This window comes from Ictalurus furcatus, chromosome 21 (assembly GCF_023375685.1).
Source record: "Ictalurus furcatus strain D&B chromosome 21, Billie_1.0, whole genome shotgun sequence".
In the NCBI taxonomy this organism is placed as follows: domain Eukaryota; kingdom Metazoa; phylum Chordata; class Actinopteri; order Siluriformes; family Ictaluridae; genus Ictalurus; species Ictalurus furcatus.
In genome coordinates this window covers 19,813,016-19,836,894 of record NC_071275.1, presented here as the reverse complement: position 1 = coordinate 19,836,894, position 23,879 = coordinate 19,813,016, and the positions used below count along the sequence as shown (strand labels likewise).

At 44.7% G+C, this 23,879-nt stretch overlaps 1 protein-coding gene across 1 annotated transcript; it reads left to right on the top strand.

The window, feature by feature from the left end:
• Positions 1 to 49: 49 nt before the first annotated feature.
• mst1rb (macrophage stimulating 1 receptor b) lies at positions 50 to 23,879 on the top strand. Its single transcript, XM_053652750.1, has 21 exons — positions 50 to 546; positions 4,115 to 5,414; positions 10,062 to 10,238; positions 10,667 to 10,789; positions 11,553 to 11,723; positions 12,093 to 12,253; positions 12,497 to 12,635; positions 13,417 to 13,553; positions 13,628 to 13,807; positions 13,953 to 14,052; positions 14,273 to 14,491; positions 15,123 to 15,269; positions 15,415 to 15,568; positions 15,725 to 15,823; positions 15,966 to 16,190; positions 16,337 to 16,423; positions 17,500 to 17,681; positions 17,781 to 17,890; positions 18,293 to 18,458; positions 18,692 to 18,828; positions 20,621 to 23,879. The coding sequence occupies exons 2-21, from the start codon at positions 4,194 to 4,196 to the stop codon at positions 20,850 to 20,852; spliced, it is 4,167 nt and encodes a 1,388-aa protein (XP_053508725.1). The 5' UTR covers positions 50 to 546; positions 4,115 to 4,193; the 3' UTR covers positions 20,853 to 23,879.

Here is a 23,879-nt window from a genome sequence, read left to right as displayed (position 1 = left end):
ACGTGACCGGCCGCGAGGCCTCGTCGCGAGCTCACAGTGACGTCAGCACATTCATTAAATAATTGTATTTGACTTTTTCATTATCGATTGATTTGTTGTTGTTAAACAAGCAAACCAGAGGAGGAGAGAAGAAAAAAAAGCACGTGACCGGGCGCGAGGCGGCGCAGTGAGCCTGCAGTTGCACTCGAGCTCACGCGACGCCTTCAGTCTCTCCCTGCCCCCGCCCCCAGGTCCTCACGCGTGCAGAGAGATGTGGTGGGGTGCAGCGCGCGCTCGCTCCTGTCGCGCTCTCGTGCCGCCTGCGTTCCGAGCAGAACCGTTATGAGCTCCGAGTTCTCTGAGGAAAGTTAGCCTTTTAGCTAACGACTTTTTTTATATTTACTTTTAAACGCGGAGGAAAAGTTCACCGTTCGTTTGTCGGTTTGTGTGTGTGTGTGTGTGTGTTTTTATTTATTTTATTTAGTTTCTTTTCTTTTTTTTCTTTTTTTTAAATGTAGTGAAGGTAAGGAAAGTTCTCTCCTGTTCAGGCCAGTTTACCTCACACAGGTAAGAGTCAAAGCTGGAACTTTTCAATGAACAGACTCGCCTCAAACTGTTTCACTTCGTGTTCGGAAGAAAGAAAGAGTGTTAAAACGAGCATTACAACATTGTACTTGTCTTAAAGCCCAAAAGGAAGAGTTTAACAAGAAGTTCCACACCTTCTCACCAAACTAATCTCCAGACCCACCTTCATTACAGGTCTAAGTGTTTCAGTGAGCTGTGTGTTTAGGATCTGTTTGAAGTGTTCCTGTTGCTCAGGGAAGTTTCTAGACTTTGGTCAGTACTGGGGCACAGACCCCTCAAAAACTTCAGAGGAGTAGCATTCAATTCTGGTGACTTTGGGAGTATTTATTTAAAAATCACCTTATGTAACAGACATTAATGTAAGTACTGTATGTGTGTACTGCGGATCATTTCATCTGTTTAGTTTTTTTTTATTTACTGTAAAGAGATTTGCTAAAATTGCCTAGTGTTTTCTAAGCGCTGGGGCCTGGCTGGAATATTTTACGTGCGAGAGGGTTAATGCTTTGACATTTTCGGGGTGTATCTGGGTAATTTGTCGATGTTGTGGTTGTAGATTAAGGTCCGGGTTCTGAAAGGTTTATTCGAGGAGTAGTGAAATGACATTCTGCAGTGAAATCATTCAGAAGCAGGGTTTGTCGCTGCTTTCTGCTTCTTCTCACCTGACTGGTGGTGATCTTCTGTCCTTCTGCCACGTCTGGGGAGGAAATAAGTTCGTATATCCATCTGGATAAATAAATAAAAAATAAGCTATGCGTAGGACTATGTAGATCGCTCCTTGCAAACAGAACAGCTAAAAAAAAATCTATTAAAAAAAAACAACAAAAAAACTTGAATCCACAACTATCATTTTTTTCGTGAGCAAACTAAGTAACTGGTCGTCTAAATGAACAAATCACTTTAAATCGCATCATTATACGAGACAAGCAAGCATTCTTTTAGCAGCTAACGAGCTAACATTTTTCATCAGATCTGCGCCAAGTAAATTAGATCTGGAGCACAGGATGTCCTCAGTCATCTAGATACACGTTCACATGTACTACTCATTAACACGGCAGTTTATTTTTAAAATTTTTTTAATAGCAGAAAAATGGCCGATCCTGATTGGTTAATCCTGATCAGCAGCTGGGAGCCAATAAAAGGTGGTTAAACGCACCAAGGCGAGTGCTGATTGGCTCAGTAGTATTTTGGGGCGGTTAAATATTTATTAGGAATGATAAGGCTGTGGATTGTTTTATGGACTTTATTGCAGCTTTAAGGGGTTATCTGACTCTGAAGTACACTGCTGTGAGCGGTAACTACTCTGTAATAACGGGTTTAAACTGTGTATGTAATGAGCTGCGCTGTACAGATGCCATGATAATCACCCGTTGATGTTGGGTGATGGATAAAAAGAGGATTGGAGTTAATAATAATAATAATAATAATAATGAATTAATTACATGCCAATTAACTTCCGATTATTCAGTTAATTCAAATGGGATTCATTGGGTGCTCAGCTGTCTGTCTGTCTGTCTGTCTGTATATCTGTTTGTCTACGTGTCTGTCTATATGTCTATCCATCTGTCTGTCTGCCTGTCTGTCTATCTGTCTGTCTATGTATCCCTCTGTCTATCTGTCTGTCTGTCTATGTATCTGTTTGTATATGTATCTGTCTATATGTCTATCTGTCTGTCTATCTATCTGTCTGTCTGTCTATGTATCCCTCTGTCTATCTTACTGTCTGTCTATCTGTCTGTCTGTCTATTTATCTGTCTGTCTATGTATCTGTCTGTCTGTCTGTCTATCTGTCTGTTTGTCTGTATGTCTGTGTATCTGTCTGTCTATGTATCTGTCTATCAATCTATCAGTCTGTCTGTCTGTCTATGTATCTGTCTGTCTATCTGTCTATCAATCTGTTTGTCAATCAATCTGTCTGTTTGACTGTCTGTCTCTCTCTATCTATCTATCTATCTATCTCATTCAGATTTGTACATGGATCCTGGCTGGAGTAAAACAATAAATATCTGTGACAGGAAAGAAAAAGAGTAAAATCGGACTGAACTCTGATTAAATCGCCTCCGCATGATTCTCTTTGCTAAAGAAAGTGATAAAACATTCCAGCTTTTTCCGTGATGATGTTTCCGCGATACGAATACAAAGTGCAGCGCTACTGTTCATGTCATTGCCCAGCTCAGGGATCAACACACGGACGCGGCTCGGATACTAAATTTCGGGCGTACTTCAGAGGAACGTAAGAGATCTCTTAATGAGCGTAAGAGCAAACTGCGCCTGTTTCTCTCTCCTTATCAGGGAATGTGTGTGTAAAGCCACTCAGCCTGTGCAGAATAAAAAGGCACTCATTAACAGGTTATCATTTATTTAGGTTACTATTTGCCCTGTGTAGTGGCTACAGTAAAGCTTACGAAATGTCCAAGTACGTCCAAAGACGCGGTCGAGACCAACACAGAGCGGTTTATGTGCAATGTTTAACGTCTTTGGCCTGAAGAGGAACTGCGGCGTTCCTGAGTGTCCTGTGCTCTGTAAGTGCTTTATAAGTTTGTAAGTACGTTCACTCGGAAAAGCAAACAGGACAGACTGTAATCAATCATCGGAAACGCAATTAAAACGCTCGGATTGATTCACCTGGAGCATAACACTGGTCAGAAAGCGTCATTAATATGTGAACTCATGTTTCACCAGCAGTTAACACTTGTGTACATTATAGAATCGAGAATACAGGAGAGACACGGATAGAGTAGAACGTATAGGGCTATTTTTGTAGGCTAAGTTTTATGCTTATGAAACTGTTTGAGCTTGAGAAATCTCCGAATGTTAAAATGCACCAATGTTAATACGAGGTACATGCAGCTAATTGTGTATTTAGTCCGTTTGTGTATTTAATGCAGCGGTGGAAATTCTCCAGCACGTCTTTAAACAGTCATTAGTTCACTCGTTACTTTAACAGACGGGCATTGCTTGAGCATCAGGCCGTGCTCGCGTTTTCTCCCGGGAAGCACGTAGCGTTTGTGACAGGAATGTAAAGTAGAGGGGCCCGACGGTCACACCGCGATCACCTCTGTTAATGAGCGACAGCTTCGGCCTGCATCTTATGGAGGACAGGCCACAGGATACTTCATGCTTCTGTGCATCCTGAAAAAAAAAACAAAATCAGAATAGCCAAATTTACTTTTGATTTCCATAGGAGATTGTGTAAAACCGTTTCTTCCGCATCTGACTCAAAGCAAACGTTCCTCTTCCGTCGCGCCGCTTCATGCCGCTGTGCTTCCAGAAAGGCCTGTTTCGTGTCGCTCAGTCAACCGTGACTGATCAAAAATGTAAAACTGAGTCATCTCTGTGTACGGTTTCGCAATTATTTTTTATTGTGTGCGAGTGTCAGAAGAGAGCACATCATGGATCTGATTCATCTCTTGTTTATAGATACAGATTATTTAATTACAATCATCCTGAAGAAAACACACACACACACACACACACACACATATATATGATCAGAATGATGGTGTAAGATGTAACCGCTAACGTCAATTTATGCCGTTTTTGTTTTATTCAGAGATCCCATGCCCATCCTCAGGATGTCTCCTTTCGAAAGCTGGAGGTAACCAGAGGATATCTGCATTCCCTGGTTCGACATGGTCCACTGGACCACTGTTCTGGTGCCATGTATCTGGATTCAGGCCCTTGCGACGTTGGTGGCGTCGGACACCTGCCCCTCCGTGTCCATCGAGTCCGTCAACTTCTCCGTGAACTACCCCATGCGCTCTTTTCAGACCTCCAACCCCATCCAGAACATCGCCGTGAACCCTGTTTACCACGAGGTCTACGTGGGGTCACGGAACCTCATCGAGGCAGTGAACAGCACTCTGGGTAAGCTCTGGGAGCTGCGCACCGGACCCGTGGGCAGCAAGGAGTGCCGGCTGTGTCGGCTGTGCGACATCGAGAGCGACCCGTTCGAGGAGGATACGGACAGCGAGGTGCTGCTGCTCGACACCTTCCTCATGTACCTGTACTCGTGTGGCAGCTCTCAGTACGGAGTGTGTTACTTCCACCAGCTCAACGAAAACGGACGGGCGCCGGCGCCCTCCAAGTGCCTTTTCCGCAAAGAAGCCAATTCCGCCGCTTTCTGCCCGGACTGCATCGCCAGCCCGTTGGGCACCAAGGTCAGCATGGTGGAGGAGGGACAGACGGTGTATTTTTACGTGGCTGCAACGGTTAACGACAGTGTGACGCAGCGGTACGGCCGGAAGTCCGTCTCGGTGCGGCGTCCTTTAGCCACCGAGAATGGTTTCCACACCGACGTGCAGGGCCTGACGGTGCTGCCCGAGCTGAGGCGGGTGTACCCCATCGAGTACGTTTACAGCTTCTACACTAATGACTTTGTCTACTTCCTGTCGGTGCAGAGGGAGAAGGCGGAGCCGCAGGGCACGTCTCCGTATCAGACGCGACTCGGACGTCTGCCGCGCAACGAATGGGAAATGCGCCGCTACCGAGAGGTCGTGCTCGAGTGCCGCTTCGAACCCAAGCGCAGACGCAGGAACGTGGCCGGTTCCGGCACCAGCGAGGCCTTCAAGGACATCGTGTACAACGTGGTGCAGGCGGCGCACTTTGGCAGGGCCGGGCGTGAGCTAGCTGACGAGCTTGGCGCAGAGGAAAACGACGACATCCTGTACGGAGTTTTCGCCGTCATGGACGATTTGGGTGTCACCGAGCGTGACTCGGCCCTTTGCGCGTTCCCCATGGACTGGGTGAACAAGTTCATCGATCAAGGAGTGGAGGTCTGCTGCAAATCCGGACCTGAGCAGCTCTCCCGTGGTCTGTGCCACTTCCAGACCTGTGAAAGCTGCCCACACGAGGTCAGTGCAACGCATCCGACAATCAGGACACGTGGTTTAAACAGGCTCACAAGAAAACCCCGAGGGAAGCGTTAGGAATTTAATACAGTGGCTGAATATGGATGTGTTTTGCCTTGCAGTCTCTTTTTCCCTGTCAGAAAGTCATAAAATACACTGATTGCAGCATCCTCGAGACTGTTGTGTAAATTCTTCAAATTCTTCAAAGCACAAAAAGTCCTTAAAGTTTAGTTTTTAAGTTCATGAGAAGGTAATAATGAGCTCTTTCAGTATATATATAAAAAACAACATATGACAAAAACAGACAAGAGAACTTTACTGCCATTGAAAAATCTCGCTCTTCTCTCTCTATCTCCTCTCCTTTTCTCTCTCACTCTCTCTCTCTCTCTCCTCTCTTCTTGTATCTCTCTCCTCTCTCATTCTCTCTCTCACTTTCTCTCCTTCTTTCTCTCTCCTCTCTCCTTCTCTCTCTCTCCTCTCCTTCTCTCTCTCTCCTCTCTCCTTGTATCTCTCTTCTCTTTCACTTTCTCTCCTTCTTTCTCTCTCCTCTCTCTCTCTCCTCTTCTTCTCTCTCTCTCCTCTTCTTCTCTCTCTCTCCTCTCTCCTTGTATCTCTCTCCTCTCTCCTTCTCTCTCTCACTTTCTCTCCTTCTCTCTCTCTCCTCTCTCTCTGGTTCTCTCTCTCTCTCTCTCCTCTCTCTCTCTTTCTCCTCTCTCTGTCTCTCTCTTTCTCTCCTTCTCTCTCCTTCTCTCTCTCTCCCTCTCTCTCTCTCTCCCTCTCTCTCCGTGCTTCCCAGTGGAATGCAGTGGGAGTGATGAGTAATGACAGACTTGTAGATGGATAGCATGAGTTTTCCGGAAAGGATGTTTTATACACTGCCGTTACCTCGTGTGAAGGAGAGCACGAAGGGACGGTTGCTACGATTTTGCTTTGATATGTGCAGGCTGAAGCATTCCATCTGCTTTGAGATTTGAGTTTGTGTTGTTTGGCATGTGAAGCTTGAAATCCATGACCAAGGTGGGAGGGAGAAGTGAGTCAGGAGCAGACAGTAAATTCCTTCTCTGGCCGGCCGGTGTGTGCTTAAGGCAAGAGCATAAAGCACGGCGACAGATTAAGCTCACTGAATGAAATTTTTATTGGTACAGCGTTTTTCCACAATAGACGTTGTCACAACGCAGCCATGCGAGGCATCCGATTACCGGTTTAGATCCCTAATGAACAAGTCAGAGAGGCCAACAGTAAGTCCATGAAAATGTCAAAGTGGGACTTTATGTTGAATTGTCTCCACCTGTCTGGAAGACAAAACAAAAAAGTGAAAACTAGAAGAAGAGGAAATGGGAAGCAGGGCTGTGCTAAGTGGTGGAGATAATCTAATAACGAAGGAATGATAGATGACAACCGAAGGCTAAGCAATAAAGCAAGCAGCCAGCTAAGACTTGGAGCGCATGATGTTAATTGTTTAGCTTCTTTCTTGGTAGAAATCGTCATTCTGTTCGAACTGACTCGACAGCTTGCTCCTTTAAAGTCTGTATAGAGTGTAAATGTCGACGTGATGCGATGGCGGTTTGTCTGCGCTAGCGATAGCAGAATTGAACGCACAGTCTAGGAAAAGCCGCGATATTCGGAGGAGTGTGCAATTTTTCAGAATGACAGCATATTTTCCGTGGATTCGGGCCGAGACACGTCACGCGATATCATCACGACTCGCTTTCGGCCAAAACCCTCTCAGATTCACGTTCGTCGAACGTGAGTACGGCTTCAACGTCTCGTTTACCAACAGATCGCGATCGCGATTTCATAACATGCTCCAAGTCTTCCATCTTCATCGTATTTGTAGGTCTCTATACTCGATCACACAAAAGGCCAGCACCCGACACGTTTAAACGTGGGTCTCTAACACCATGGATCAGCATGTACGTTAACTTGAAAAGTCCAACTCACTGATTTTGATTTAAAAGTGCGTGTTCAATCAGCACGACGAGCAGCACTTCTGTCTTTCACATCTGCTGCTGAACCGAAGTGCGCTCCGCTCCTGCACCAGCTGGCCAACGTGCCGATCGGGTAACGAGTCGTAACGCGGCTTCACTTGGCCGTAGGCAGATGTGTTTACACGCTGTACAAACACTCGACGTTTGTCGGTTTCACAAGATTACAGAGAGTGCGTCGCTAGTGAAACCTCGGAGTAGGGCTAGGGTTTGATTTGATGCTCGACGTATATTAGATCGGACAAACGGCACAGCGTCGTTTAATACCCGAAGCATGTGTTTTGAGCTCGGTGAAAAGTGAAGGAAATCTCTTTGATGTACAGGAGGAAGTGTGTCGAGAAGTTTTACTCGCATCACAAGCATCAGAGGGTTCGGAGTACCACAGCTCGGACGACTGTTCAGGATAACGCTGCCTCCTCGGACGTTCGCGAGTTCACAAAACGGCACGGGGACTCATAAAAAGATCCGAGATACGAGGTGGCGTTCAAGCGCGCTCACCGTCATCATGCCGGACTTACGTGGAACCGAGCGCAACGGCGCCGCACGCAGTTGTAAGAAAAATTAGGCGAGGCTGCGGTCCGTCTCTTTCTTATCGATGATCGCCGGGTCAGGTGATCACTCAGCAGTGACACCCCCCTAACCCCCCCCCATTGATCTCCATTTGGGCTGATATTATTTACACCCTCACTTAACACGGTAACGTCAGCAGTGACTGAGAAGGCACGCGTGAAACACAGTCGCAAACGAGGCGAATTATTCACTCTGTCGTACATTTTTTTTCTTTTTTTTTTTTCTTTTTTCTTTAGCCCCAAATCCATTTGGAGGAGAAAGTAGAACAGTAGATAGACTAAACACTCGTTGTCTAAACAAAGTACAAAATACACAAAAGTACACAAAGCAGAACTGTTTAATGTTTCTCGGTCTGAAGGAGCGGGTTACAGACTTTTCTGTTGGTTGGTATTTGGAGGAAATTTGGACGGAATGATCCCGGTCGAGCGTAACGGACTTAAAGCACTGAAAAAGCTAGGGATCAACTGTCTTTAAATGTGTGTGCGTGTGTATGTGTGTGTGGTATTTTTTCCCCATTTCCTCCATTGACAAGACCTTGTGATAAAACGCTTTGTGCAACACGAATAGTTTCCTCAACGAGCTATCGATAGTTATTCGATTCTTAGACTCCTGTGAAATTTCACCACCAGCCATCACTGTTTGAGTTCAATAATCGTGTCAGTTGGAGAATTTTTAACATGAATTATCTAGTCTAGGGTAATTTTGTATAGAAAAGAGCCAATTAACTCGGTCAGGATGAAATCCTTTTAATGACAAAAGCTTTTGATCCTAAGTCTCTTCAGTACAGAGCAGGAAGTGACAAGAGAGCATTGCCTCATCTGAGTCATCCTAATATAGTTGCAAAACCATCCCTTAGCGTGCAAAGAGCTGGTCCTGGAAACAGAAGTGGTCTGTCCAGTCAGAAAAAGTCTGAAAAGCGTATATACACACTACCCGTCAAAAGTTTAGACACACTCATTCTTTATTTATTTATTTTTTTTTTTTAACCACATTTTAGAATAATAATAAAGTCATCAAAACTCTGGAGTAACACAAATGGAACTATGGGAATTATGTTGTGATAAAAAAAAAAAAATCCAAAATAAATCTAAATAATTTAGTATTTTAGCATCTTCAATTAGACACGCTTTCCGCCTAGAATTTCCAGAAATGTATTCTTGGCGTTTTCTCAATCGATTTCTTGAGGAATTTCCCTGAGATGATTTTTAAACAGTATTAAAGGAGTTCACACCTACGCCGGACTCTTATCACCTGCTTTCCGGAATATTCCGCTCCGAGTCGTCCGTTTAAAAAAAAATATTTTTCGTATATATATTTTTTAAGATCATAAGAAACATTTCAGTCGAGTGTCTATAAACTTTTGACCGGTAGTGTTTATATAATTGCTTTTTTCCCCTCCAAACTTCAGCTCCAGACGGGTGTGGGCTGCGAGAGCTTTCCTGGTCGGTTGCGTGGGTTGTTCAGAGTCAGGAACCTCTGATTTACAGAAAATCCCCCATTACGTCTTCCTTTCTGTTTCTCATCCTCTGCACGTGCTCGGAAGCGTTTCAGCGAGCACTCAGACCATCACGTGCGTCACAGGTTCAGCTCTGAAGGCTTCGTGTCAAATGAACCGGACTTGCCGTTGACTTGCGTGGGCATGTTTTCCTTGGCCGGGATTATAGTCGTAGATCCTTGCCAGATATGATTTCAAAACGAGATGCTGGATGAAATTGCTGTGATTTTCCACAGAGCTGACCTGTGTGTAACTACAGAGGGTTCTTCTTTTTTTTTTCTTTCTTTCTTTCTATCCTTTTCACCTGGAGGAATTTGAGTCTTATTAGATAGAAAAGTCGATTTATCAGCGAGCAGAAAAGGTGCAACTGGAACATGCCGCACTCATACTTTACTCGGTCTTCTATATGCAAAATAGGAGATATATATATTTAAAATAAAATGTCTGATTGACCAGTTTTTATTTTTTAATATTCTTTTTTGCTGAAAAATCCCAATATATATCATTGTTGAAGTGAAATATGTACAAAAAGAGTGGGAAAATAATTTCCGACATGATTGCTCACTCGATGTGTGTGTGTGTGTGTGTGTGTGTGAGCAGAGCATGGAGAATAATGTGAGCTGCAGAGATCAGCCCACTCTGGTGGCCCAGCCGTGTTACAGGGTGGATCTGTTCAACAGGCAGATGAGAGACACGTTGCTCACCTCTCTGCTCGTCACCACCATCGACAACCGAACCCTCGCTCACATCGGCACGGCCGACGGCAGGCTGCTGCAGGTACAGCACACGTGACGCAACTACACGCTGTTCTAACAAAGAAAAAGGGAATACAGCAGGAAAAAAAAAGAAATGGGCGTGTCTGAAATGAAAAACCAAACAAAAAAAGCCCCCTAGGCTAGGCAGTACTGTTTTAGAACTCTTCCTAATCATCAGGATGAAAATACACATAAAAACTTTATTCCTTGTGTTCACGACCACAGAATTTGTTTATTAATGTTTATTAAGAGAAGCATCAAGTTTGACATTCTTGACCGTACATACGTATATACGCTAAATTACCAATTGGATTAAAACCAAGCTCATGTTATTACTTTACATGAAATATATCCAGTTGTGAGAAAACGTAGTCAGTAGAAGTTTTGACTGGTGCGTCGTGTGTGTTGTGTTTTGTTTCATGTGCGATGTCCATGCTGCTGGTGCCGTAGTACGTCTTGCGGAGATCCAGTCCCATCATCTTTGCCAACTATTCCCTAGCGCCGAACCAGAGGGTGTCGTCCACCGCCGCCGTGCTTCCTCCAGACCAGCTCCTCTTTGTAGTGGGGAACAAGGTACGAGCTCGGATACAGCTATTAACGTAGTCATTACACCATAAGTACTCCTGAGTCTCGTGTTTATAAGCAACGGCTAACTGCTCAAACTCTCCGTATGTTATTATCTCGCTCGCACTGTATATACTTACTTTTATGAATGCTGACGTGACTAATTATTGTGGAAATCAGGGTTAATATCTTATGCATGATTCAACGCTGGAAAACACCCGAGACGACAGCTGACATGATGTACCACGAATAGATACGAAGAGAAATACGAAGTGTTTGGTCGGCTGGTTGGATTTGAAGGGTTCTTTGTGTTTGAGTCGATGAAACACAGCCTGAGGTAGCGCGCTTGTTTAGAGCTTTATCGTTCGATAATCAGAGGGAAAATTCTCAGCGTGACACACCTGTCTCGGGTTAATGTATAACTTTATCCTTAAGACTCGCGTTGTTGTTTAAGGCAGCTTAGACGTCAGTGATTTAAAAAAAAAAAAAATCTTTTTATAAGATTGATACAGTTTAAGATTTAACCATGTACTCATAACCGTGTATCGAAGATTTTTCGTTTTAAACGGCTCGTGAGTTTATGACCGAGGTACAGTTGTGCAACGTTTCATGTTTGCCCAGCGTCCAGGAGCGAGGAAGCTCCAGATGGTGAAACTAACATGAAACGCAGACGTTATCCTTCGGAATACAGATACGGATCAATTCCCACAGTTATTTCAAATGGATTATTTTTATTCTGCGTATAAATGAGCTTTGACACATTTCCATGCAGATGATCCAAGTGCCTCAGAGAGGTCCAGGGTGTCTCCACTTCCTCACCTGTGCTGAGTGTCTGAGCGCGCCGAGGTTTATGGCTTGTGGCTGGTGTTCGGGACGCTGCACCTGGCAGTCTGAGTGTTCAGAGCACTGGGTCAAAGAGTCCTGCCCACCTGTTATCACCGACGTGAGCTACAGAGTCTACACACACACACACACACTGCTGGGTGTGACTACTGTTTACAATACACCAGCACCTACAGTTTCTGCAGCAAACAGAGTCACTGCCTATTTCCTTACTTTTATTGCTAAGTGACTTATCTTATCTTATCTTTTTTCCGGCTGTGACTTAGCCGTCTGTGTTGGTGGAATAACGTTTAATAAGCATTAATGTTACGGAAACTAATCAGACATAAATGAGTAATGAGATTACACAGGTTGCAGCGTTGAATCCTCAACAGCTACGAATAACAATCATCCGACTACCTGTCTACTTTATAATCTCCGTGCAACCTAATCGTCACCGAACCATACGCGCTCTGCGTTTCCCGCGCAGTTCTTCCCAAAGACGGCGCCCCCTAATGGTCAGACGGAGGTGTCGCTGTGTGGATTCGAGTTCCAGTCGCCCCACAAACCTGACATCACCACCAAGACTCACCTAGTGAAGCTCGGAGAAACCAGCTGCTTGGTGCAACCTCAAAAAAGCAACAGCACAGTGTGAGCACCACCGCCAGCACGCACACACGCATGTGTTTATTTACACGGCTCGTCCATTCGTCCAATCTAAAAATGACAGTAAAAATAGTTCCGTTGCAGAACATATATACGGTATGGCTACGATATTCTTGCAACTGTTTTACCCCTTAGATAATGTATTAGTATACAGTGTGGAGTTCATAGTAACTCAGTTATATTTAGGATTTCAGTGTGTACTTTAATCCAGTCTGTGTATGTCCGTAGGCTGACGTGTAAGATCCGTCCTGGACTAACGGAGCCTCCGTTCAAGCCGACTAACGTCACCGTGAGCGTTCGTGAGGACCGCAAGGAAGACCCTTACTTCATCAGCGGAATCGACGAAATGCCTGGATTCACATTTGTGGTAATTTATTTGATCTACGTATTAAAAAAAAAAAAGAAAGAAATCAGTTACGGTCTTTCAAAACATTTCAGAAACATTTCCTACACTTTTTTTTTTTTTTTGGACAAATGGTTGCGTAATGTAAGAAAAGGGGTCTGAATAAGCGCAGTCGTTTCACTTTATTTACGTATATCGTCCATCAAATGTTTATTTTGTCTCGTAGTATAATTATTGGAGTCACTGTTGTATGGTGGCTGGGTAAATTGGGCAGATATTACACTACGTAGATCCTACAATGCCATTAAATGGTTAGGATACGTCTAAGCGTGACTCTACTGGATCTAACTGTGTGTTGGAGCATGAATATGGTTGATGATGCATCCTGGGCTGTGTATAATATCAGAAGAAATCACTACCCTCCACAAGTTGATCATGCAATTATAATCTTGTCTCCTCATGATGTTTTTCCTCCCTGTGAGGTGTATGTGATCCAACCGTGTATTAAAAAGTGTGTTAATTATACTTTGTCTGGGGCAGTGTAATGCACTCAGAGGAAAGTGCTATCTGCCCTCTTCCGCATACATGAGCTCACAGTCGTGCACGGTTGCCTAGCCTCACTGTGATTGACAGGGGAGGCAGAAATGTCCCTCCCACTCAGACAGCACAGCCGGTTCTGCACTCTTGAACGCTCTCGTGGCATAAAATACGTGTTTGAATAGTAAAGTTTGACCGGATTTAGTTCGAAGTGGATTTGATAGCCCTGCACGTTAACCGCGCTGTGTCCTGTGTCTGTGCGTCTCAGCTTCCCAACATCGACGAGGTGCAGCCGGATTATGGTCCGATGAACGGAGGCACCTTGATCAACATCACCGGACCTTTCTTACTCTCAGGGAAGACCAGGAAAGTCACGCTGGACGGCAAAGTTTGTCCTATCAAAGGGTATGTGTGTGTGCGTTCGTGCGTGAAGTTTACGTTCACGAGCGAACGAGTGAACACTATGTTGTGTCCTGCAGCGAGTTTGTAGTCCAGGAGAGCCTGTCGTCCATCGTGTGTCTTTCTCAGCGCGTCAGCGAGGTGAAGGACGTGGTGCTGCAGGTCTACATCGATAAGTTTCACATCGCCACCACCAGAGTGTTCCGCTACAAGGAGACGCCCGAGATCCTCTCCGTCCAGCCCGACTGCAGCTTCGACAAGTACGCCGCTTTCGTGTTCTCACTTTCGTGTTTCGCCTTTCTCAAATCTGTTTTTTTTTTTTTTTTTCGATTTGATTCCCTTTTTAATTATTAAGGCGCTTCATTTCCGCTCATTTTCATTTCTCGGTCTGTCTTCCATCTGTAGCGGCTCGCGGATCACTATCGAAGGGAGAAATCTGGACTCCGTCTACAGGACCGTCATCCACTTCAAACCCAAAGAGAGCCACCTGAAACCAGTTTCCACCGTAAGACCCGACCTTACAGTTCGTTTTTTTGGGGGGGGGGGGGGGTTAGGGTTTTTGCTAATTATCTAGGGTTAGGCTTTATGCGTTGAGTTATAACCTTCGTCCTAACCTTATATCATGTACCCAATAAATAGGCTGTTGTTCAGAACCAACTACAGGTTTACTTGCCCTTCAGGACATAAGCTTTACCTCTCTACCTTATGCTTTTTTTTTTGCTCAGGAGTGCCAGGGAAAAGCCAAGCCCACCCATATGGAGTGTGTGACCCCGGTCTTCCCCAGAGATGAGACGGAAGAAGGAGAGCTCTCCTTTGACATGGATGGAGCTGTGGGTCTGTGGAAGCAGGACTTCTCCTATCACCCCTATGGCAGGCCCATTCCCTTTGAGACAGAGGGACACGTTCTCACACTCTACCCTGGCTTTGATGAAGTTTCCTTACATGTGAGTGGGGTAAAGCATGAGTGTGTGTGTGTGTGTGTGTGGCTCACCATCACGGTTTACCCTCCCTTTGACCATTGACTCGTGTGAGATAGTATCAGTAAGCGCAAAACATCTAAGCTGTTAATGTATGTGGAAAGCCTGGGCGTTTATAGGCTACTTTTCCAGTCATGGAAAAGACCTGGAAAGTGGGAAATGCGCTCGTGGAAATGTCCAGGAAATGAGCGTAATCCTGGAAAAGTGCAATATGCATTAAACTGTCTGTAGTACGCATTAAACGTCACCCTGCAGAGTCAAAAGTAAACAGTTTTACTTCTTTGAAATAGTGGGAATATGTCGTCCAACATGTCAGAAATCTCCTCATATTTGCACGTTAATAAAAAATTATTTACAAATTTCTACTAGATCCCCCCTTAGGGATCAATAAAGTACTCCCGCGCTATCTCTACCTGTCTGTTTTCCACCGCCATTTTGTTTGTTTTTGCTTAACCGGCGACCTGATGGTTGGGTAAAAAAAAAATGTACAGTATATTGTTTGAAACGTACGGTATCTCAGCGATGTAGAATTCCCGAGTGTGTTTTTAAACTAGTCGAATTGTTATCTCTTTTCTGATGTACTCTGTGTGTGCGACAGCACCAGAAGCTGAACCTGGTGAACTCCTGCATGAAGATTACCATGACCGTCGGAGGAGTTGACTGCGGAGCGAAGGTTCTGGATAACGAGATCACCTGCCGCATCCCCAAAAACCTCACCAATCCTAACGAGGGCTTACCCGTGAAGGTGAGGTAATCTCTGAGATGGTTACACTGGAGATCACAACCTCCTCCGGCTGTCGATTGAGCGTGACGATCGAACGTACAGACTTTTTAAGGTAGTCTGATAGTTTTGATCATTTTTAAATTATTATTATTTTTCCTGTGTTAAGATTACAGTCAACGGCCAGGTTCATGACGTGGGCACGGTCATTCTGGTCAGCAACCACTACGTCGTGGGCATCGTGCTCGGCATTCTGGGAGCTCTGGTGGCCGGTGCGGTGCTGGCTTACGTCACTATGAAACACCTGAGAAAGAAAAAGACAGGTGAGGGAGAACTGTGGTGTTTTTTTTGTTTTTTTTTTCCACTCGACGCAGACCTTATAGCAAAATAGTACATTTCCCTGCCTGCTAAAAGAACTGAAATAATTAAAACCCTCTATACGTTCAAGATTAAATGAAATCCACTTGTCTAACGTGCAGATTCTCTGGCTGAGAGTCGGCTGTCCCACTACTCACGTAATCACAGTCTCTCGGGCAACGGCAGTGTCGAGCTCCTGCCTCTCGGAGACTACAGACGAGGTGAGACCGGCACTGAGATCATGTGACATCAGATTATTTAATGGCTTTAGAGCATTCGTAGGTAAAAATCTAACAAATAACAGCCAAGTTATTATTCATTGGGAATCCACTATATTTGTTCGTTATATATACTACATTCCAGGAGAACATGCCTTCAGTCCGACCTCTGTGTCCACTGTGTCTGCCATGCCCGTGGCGTTTCCAGGCCTGGCCTACGCCAACGCGCTGGACCCCAGCCTCAACCCGCTCCTGCCTTCCGAGAAAATCTCCATCTTCAGCTTCCGTCCTGAGCTCCTGGAAGAGGTGAAGGACGTCCTCATCTCGGCGTCCATGCTTAACGTACAGTACCATCAGATCATCGGGAAAGGTCGATACAGCTGCACTTTGAACAGCATTTGAGAGCAAAATATTATTATTATTATTATTATTATTATTATTATTATTATTTTAAGTGCTCTCTAATTTGGTCACGATTATGTGAAGCAAAAGTTAGTGATAGTGTTCTGTTTGCAGGTCACTTTGGCACAGTTTACCACGGTTACCTAACCACCGACCACAACAACAGGGAAATCCACTGTGCCGTGAAGTCACTAAGTAACAGTAAGTACCTGTGACAAGATCGTAATCCCAGCTCGCACACGTGACACTGCCACAACGTGTTCAAATTAGGTTTCAGTGCCGTCGCACGGACCCGCTGACCGGTAAGATGTCGCTACGGCGTCCTTATGGGTCACCATTGCCGATTGTAGTCGGATGAATCACCGGAGGAAAAGGTTCGGGTATGTTTCTGCTCGTCGCGGCATCTCATCGCCGTCGTCTTACAGAACCGCCCGGTTTACATCACACCTTTTGCTCAAACGATCACGTAAACAACTCTGTGCTAACGTCTCCCCAATTAACAAACCGTTTATATCTCACCGCCGAGGGGTCAAAGACGAGGCATGTCTTTTGTGTTGAACATTTAAAGGAACTTTTCATATATAATGCTATTAATATCATTCGGATTATCTGTCGTCTCGTAAGGTAAAATTAGGAATGAGGAAATGAGTAAAACAACTTATTAAAGGAGGAAGTTTCCAAAAGAGGAATTTATTTCGAATTGTCATTTCGAGCCACGGTAGAAGTTAAACCCGAACGTATACGCGTATACATTAATTGATTTTATATCGATTTTCGGCCTGGTCGTGCTGTCACGGAGGTAAATCGCACGTCGCGAAAGAATTCTTTGGTTGTGAGTTGAGATCGGATGTCACCGGCGGCAAAACGCGAGCAAAACCAAAAAGCCCAGCTAATGGACAGAAAAAAACCCATCTCCTTAATATGTCAAGAACACTTGAAGAACATTCGTGTTTATGCGAGTACGTTTTCTGCACGAGCGCGGATCATGCTAGTCGCAGACCTACCGTTCTTCATCGGAGAGCACACGTCATCTGTTATAGAAATTGTAGAAATGAATTGAATCGGGATCGCATAGTGTGACAAATAAAAGCTTTTAAAAACTTTTAAAAACCTGCCATTGTGCAGGCTTTAGCACTAACGTATAACACCTTTAAATGGATTGTTTTAAGTAGACACGTGTTCCTAAACTGACATATGTAGACAGGATAAGATCAGAATCAGTCTAGCGAGAGACGTCTCTGCACTAACCGTCTCTTCGTGTCTCTCTCTCTGTTCAGGAATAACGGACGTGGAGGAGGTCGAGCAGTTTTTGAAGGAGGGGATTCTGATGAAGGCTTTCCACCACAGTAATGTGCTCTCTCTGCTGGGCATCCTGCTGCCTCACGAAGGGCTCCCCCTAGTGGTGCTGCCCTACATGAAGCACGGAGACCTGCGTCACTTCATACGCTGTGAGAACAGGGTGAGTGCCCACCTGTGGGCCACAGAGGCTCTTAATCAGCTCTGAGGCACGGGCTGTCATTATTATTATTCTTACTGCTAATCTTGTTCTTTACCCCAGAGTCCCACAGTCAAGGACCTGATTGGCTTCGGACTTCAGGTTGCTAAGGGGATGGAGTATTTGGCGCAGAAGAAGTTTGTGCACAGAGACTTAGCTGCCCGCAACTGCATGTGAGCCTGAAACACACAATTCTTCTTCTTCTTCTTCATCTTCTTCTTCTTCTTCTTCTTTTTATTATTATTATTAGGGGGCCAAGCACCGAAGTTGCACAGACACCCTATTGTTATTCTACCTTTTCATCTTCTTCTTCTTCTTCTGGCTAGGATGTCTATGACAACCCATAAAAAAAAAGTTGTGAAATTTGGCACACTAATTAGGGAGGGTCTAAGGAGCATTCTGACCAAATTAGGTCCAAGTGCTGCCAACGCTGTAGCGCCACCATCGGGTCAAATTTTGGCCTAATCCGGAAGCACCTTTATAGTCATACATTTTGAACCATGTATCCAAAGTTGAAAAGCCATTCATTATTATTATTATTATTATTATTCTTTATCACGTTGTTGCTCCTTCAGGCTGGACGAGTCGTACACGGTGAAGGTGGCAGACTTCGGCATGGCTCGCGATGTGTTCGATAAGGAGTACTACAGCATCCAGGACCACAGGAAAGCTAAGTTGCCTGTCAAATGGATGGCCATCGAGAGCCTGCAGACGCAAAAATTCACATCCAAATCCGACGTGGTGAGATGTACTTCTGCTCCACGTTGAGCCGTATCACACTTCCTCATCGTGGATTCGTTTTCTTTAACAGCACAGCCTGTCATTTTTTATTCCTCCTCCAACGCCTCCAATCATTATGGATATTAGGTTTTTTTTTTCTGTCTAACTTTTAAGTACTTACTCAATTCCTGTCTCTTTCAGTCACCGCATTTATCTTTCTTTCTATTTCTCTCTCTCTCTCTCTTTCCTTCTAGTGGTCCTTTGGGGTTCTGATGTGGGAGTTATTGACACGAGGAGCGAGCCCTTACCCAGAGGTCGACCCGTATGACATCACACATTACCTCTTAAGGGGGCGGAGACTCCCTCAGCCACAGTATTGTCCCGATCCACTGTGAGTTTTTTTTTGTTGTTGTTGTTGTTTTTGCACTCTGACCCTTCACCTGCTTTAAGTTAAACAAAAGCAGCTTGATGATTGATTGACACGGGCTGCTGCCTTCATGTGGCTTTACGTGCTAGCGACATGATGGTTAATATTCATTTTTGACCTAAACCTTGCGGATAAACGCGTCTACGGGTCATGGAGACTGTTCGTCGCTTTAGAAATAATTTTGATAAATTCAGTAGAATTCTGTTTGTAGTATATTCTAGAGAAGGTGCGTAACGTTGTACAACTTAGTACGGAGAAAATACATTTAAGCATTCAGTAGCTATTGGTTTAAAAAAAAAAAAAGGCAAAATTAAAATCCAGTAACAGTCCAATTCGCCAGAGTTAGCGTTGTAGTATTTTGTCGAGTTTAGACATATTGATTTCTGACATTCCCATGTTTTTTCCCTTTGCTTTTATTTTTTTTAATTTTTTGTTTTTTTAACCGTGACAGAAAACAGGACATTTTTGGTGTCTCATGGTTTGGTGGGTAATTAAACGTTTAGTTGTCAATGATTATGGCATAAACACTGCTACGTATAATGAAGGGAATGATAGCTGTGAAGTTAAAAGTATTAATTAAGTAAACACGTGAAAGCACGAAAGGCAACAGAGAAATGTGCTGCTGTTTCCATCATCGGTTCAGGACTGTATGATTTTCATTCAGGTTTTATACATATTCATCAAACGTCAGTGGAGTGAACGATGACAGTGTGCAGTGTGGCTTAAAGGTGTGGAGTATTATACGCTTCCGTCTCTGTGCATCTCTGTTACTCTGGTAAATGTTTTCTTTGTCTGTAGTTGATGAGCAGCTTGTTGTTGATTTCAAAAGTTTCCATCACTTCAGGGTTGAGAAATCCGTCGTTACTGATTCATTTCACGCCAGCGGTTATGACAGACGGCGTCGGGCCGGAAAGACGGGAATCTTTTAAAAACACCACTCTTGGATCGTCTCAGTTTGACTCGTGGACATTAAGTAGAATCGATCAGAGTTTATCTTTCCTCCCATCTTTACTCTTAAATCTGCCTGTCAGGCGCTGATCTGATCACCAAAGCAGAGGGTGATGCCAACAGGTTGGGACTCCCTTCTTTAAGTGAGCCTCGATTAATTAATCAGATGTCATGGTAGCTGTTTCCCTTCCGCTGTTTTCGGCATTACGTTTACTTTTTTTTTTATTCAGGCGGATTTTTATTAACGCAATGAACTAAATGAACGTGAATCAGTGTGATCAATTTGATCGTACAGATGATGCGTCCTAAACAGATACAAATACAGACAGACATGAAATTACACTTAAAACAAACCAAAATAAAAGTCTCACCTCCAAGCTCAGGTTACTGTCTGTGTGGAGATCCACATCTTCTCCTTGTGGGTTTCTTCCGGGTTCTCCGGTTTCCTCCACCTTCCTAAAAACCATGATAAAGGTGTGACGTGAACGTGTGTGTGTGTGTGTGTGTGTATTTGGTGACCTGCGATGGACCGGCGTCCCATACAGGGTGTGTTCCCGTGTCATGCCCGAGCGTTCCCTTCTGGATCTAAAGTGACTCTGATCGGGTTAAAGCAGTTACCGAGAGCGTGAGAGAGTAAAAACACAAATAATAACTAGGATTAAGAATCCATTAATGAAATGGAGTGATGTAGATGAGGTTGAGGAACTGTCAGAAAGAGAATTCATACATGTCTACCTCTGTGGGGGTTTTTATTTTTCCACCTGTGTTTGAGGGGTCATTTCCTTACGCTGACTCCGTTGTGTCGCAGGTTTGCTATCACGCTGCAGTGTTGGGATCCGGACCCGGAGCTGAGACCCAGCTTCTCCACACTAGTCTCTGAGGTGACGGAAATCCTCTCGGGCCTGGAAGGGGAGCACTACATCAGCCTGAAGGTGACCTACGTGAACCTGGACCAGCCGCGCCCTTACCCCGCCCTCACCGACTCCGCCGACGAGTGCGAGTCCTCGGACGAAGACACGGCGGGCTCCACCGCCACCTGACCGGCCGCGCGTGCCGTCACTCATAGAGAAGGTGCTAAGACGTCGATGCAGAGTCAGTGATTATTTCTTTATTACGTAGCAGCCGCTCTGGGAAGTAAACTTGAACGTGGAAGGAGTACGCTTTCTGTAGCATGCAGGGAAAGGTGAACGGAGGAAAACTAAGTGCACGCTGCACAAATTCAGCCCTTGGTTTTATTCAGAAACTGCAACGAATCCACCAAGATTGGAGCCGAATCAGAACATGCGGCAGTTATTCCAGTGCGAACAGGTGAGAGACTTACAGACTAACAGGGTTTGGTTTGTCCAAGGATAGCTTGAAAATAAAAACATGGAAAAAAAAAACGGAGCTCGCGGTTACCGATATTCGCAGCAAATGAGGAAGAGGACTGTACTCCATGTCAATCATTTCCAGACCTGTAACATGATGGTAATGTACTGTATGTTCTGTCGTCATGGTAACGTAGACTTGTTTAACGATGTCCCTTTTCAGGATACAGATCACGACCTTTAAAACGCAAGATACTCATTTGTAGCGAACGAAATCGTGCCGCCGAACATTATGACCACGCACAAGAATTTTATTACACGGCTGTTTGTGTTTTTATTTGAATCCAGTTCTACACAACCATGCTGTCCATGTATTTTCTTTCCCCCTGCACAAGTGGAAACCTTGTCAGGGTTTAGTCCACTTGAGCTAAACAGAAACTGTCTCTTTACAGATCCTGAGCGTTTTGCGTTCACGGTCCGGCAGCACAGCCCACCTCGTTCAGCTGCGGTTCCCAAAACGTTCAGCAGAACAAGTTTCACTATTCTAGTAAAACTAGGAGGCAGAACAAAAAATCCCACACCGGATTGTTTAAGATCCCGTTTTCCGCACCGTTCGTCTGATGCGAGTCTAACAAAAATGTGTTTGTCCGAACGATCAGCTCCTGAGTGACGCGACAGAAAAGCAAGAGGCAGCGCAATGAACCGTGCTGTCTGTGTGGGAGGGGCTTACTCTCTCTCTCTCTCTCTCTCTCTCCCACCTGTCAATCAGTACACGTACATGTATGCGGAAGACGGCGGACAGCAGTCGGCCGGCTTCACGTGTCTCGGAGGAAGCACGTGTTAGAGCCGTCGCACGATAAGGGAGAGCTGGCTGGTGGGTGGGAATTGGCCAAGAGTAAATTAGGGAGAAAACAGGGGAGAATCCCAAAACTCTTAAACAAAAAATTGAACATGAGATCGTAAACCATTTGAAAGGTTTTTTGTTTTTTTTTGTGGTAGGAGACGTGATAATTATAAAAAATTATAGCAGTGAAATTCATATTCTGTCGTAATAGTAGAGAAATAAATAATTAAATTTACGGGTGTAAGCATCAGGCTTCCGCAGGATGTGCTACGATTTCTGTGTGTGTGTGTGTGTGTGTGTGTGTGTGTGTGTGTGTGAGAGAGAGAGATAGAACGGAAGCGATTATATAAGACGGCAGTATCATGTTCCTCAGATACAGTGATGTTAGCGACATTAGCCGAGATGGCGATTTTGTAAACACGCACATTTGAGTTTTGTTGACTTTTATATTTGTCGAACGTACCTTAGAAGACAGTGGTCCCAATTCACATCTAGACCACTCAAAGGAATATTTATCTCCGATATGCTAACGTGTCTAACACTGAACCGGTCAGCGGTTAGTCTTGTTTAATTTAGCGTTAACCGGCACCCGCTAGGTTTCGAAATGCTCATCTCTGTGACGTACGTGTGTTTAGTGCAGACAAGAATTTCTCTTATTTATAAACAGTGTGTTTGGGTCGAGCCATGCTAATACGACCGTAACCGTAACCATCTCCGAAAGGACGACTTTTACAGCCGTACGGATACGTTCATAGACACATCTGCAGGAACGGGTTCAACAGGCACCACCTGCCGCGCTACACGCATCTCATCTTTACTACAGCGGGAGGATCGATCAGCGCCTTTCGAAATAAATTCCGATGCGAAGCTGTCGTATTGCTCGTCTGCTTACGGCTCACGTACACACAGTCGCCTCGCGTTTTCACACGGCGAGAGAAAATCAAGGCGCTAGTCAGCGACGAATAACGTCTTTCTTTTTTGTCTTAACGTGCGACGCAAGGACGAAACACCAGGTTGCGCTACATGTTCATGTCCCCTTAATTGTGTATAAATACACGTAACTAGCAAACTAGCTCAAGACGTATATTTATGTTACGTTAGCTAGCGCTTTTTTAGCCACGCCCATTGACTCTGGACGTGACGCTGGAGCTTTTTCATCCTCGTTTAAATGAATCCAATTCCAAAAATTTCCCTTAAACGTCCGTTTGAATTGTTTCAAGTCATTTGTTTCCGTCTCTGTTCCTCACACTTACACTACGGACGCGACGGATAAACGTTAGACCGGAAAACAGCGTTTTGAGTGTTCGCGATCGCCATGACGACGTGAGCTGTAGCCGATGTCTGTTTTGTCTCGTACGTCTGTACGTACTTGTATGTTTGTAAATACAACCGATGGCACGTAATCGTTTTAGATTCTCGAAGGCACACGCCGTATCCGATCGTCGTTCCGTGACCGACCCGACGACGTCGCGTAGCCGTGCGTTTCTCATTTGAAGCACACGAGATAGCGTCACGGTGATTTATTTTCACTGGCTTTAATTTGAAGTTCCTGGAACTGTGTAGCGATTGTACCACGGTTAATGACATTTCATTAAATAAAAAGATGTAAAGAAAGACAGCTTTGTTTCACTTCATGGCATTCTTTTTTTTTTTTCCTTGTCCTTTTTGTTTTTAAATTGATGAGCGATGTCATTGTATTGTTTTTCTAAACGTGTCCTGTCACGTTACAACGATCACACAGGTTCGTATTCGCTCGGCGACTCGGGAGTCACCCGCGCTCCTGGACCAGAAGCGCCCGAGGTTATTCCGAGACGGGGTTATCCATTACCGTCTCACAAGCACTCGCATTTAATCCTGGAAAAAATAAGGGATAAAAAATACGGACTGAAGAAGGAAATAGCGTTTTGTTTTTTTGT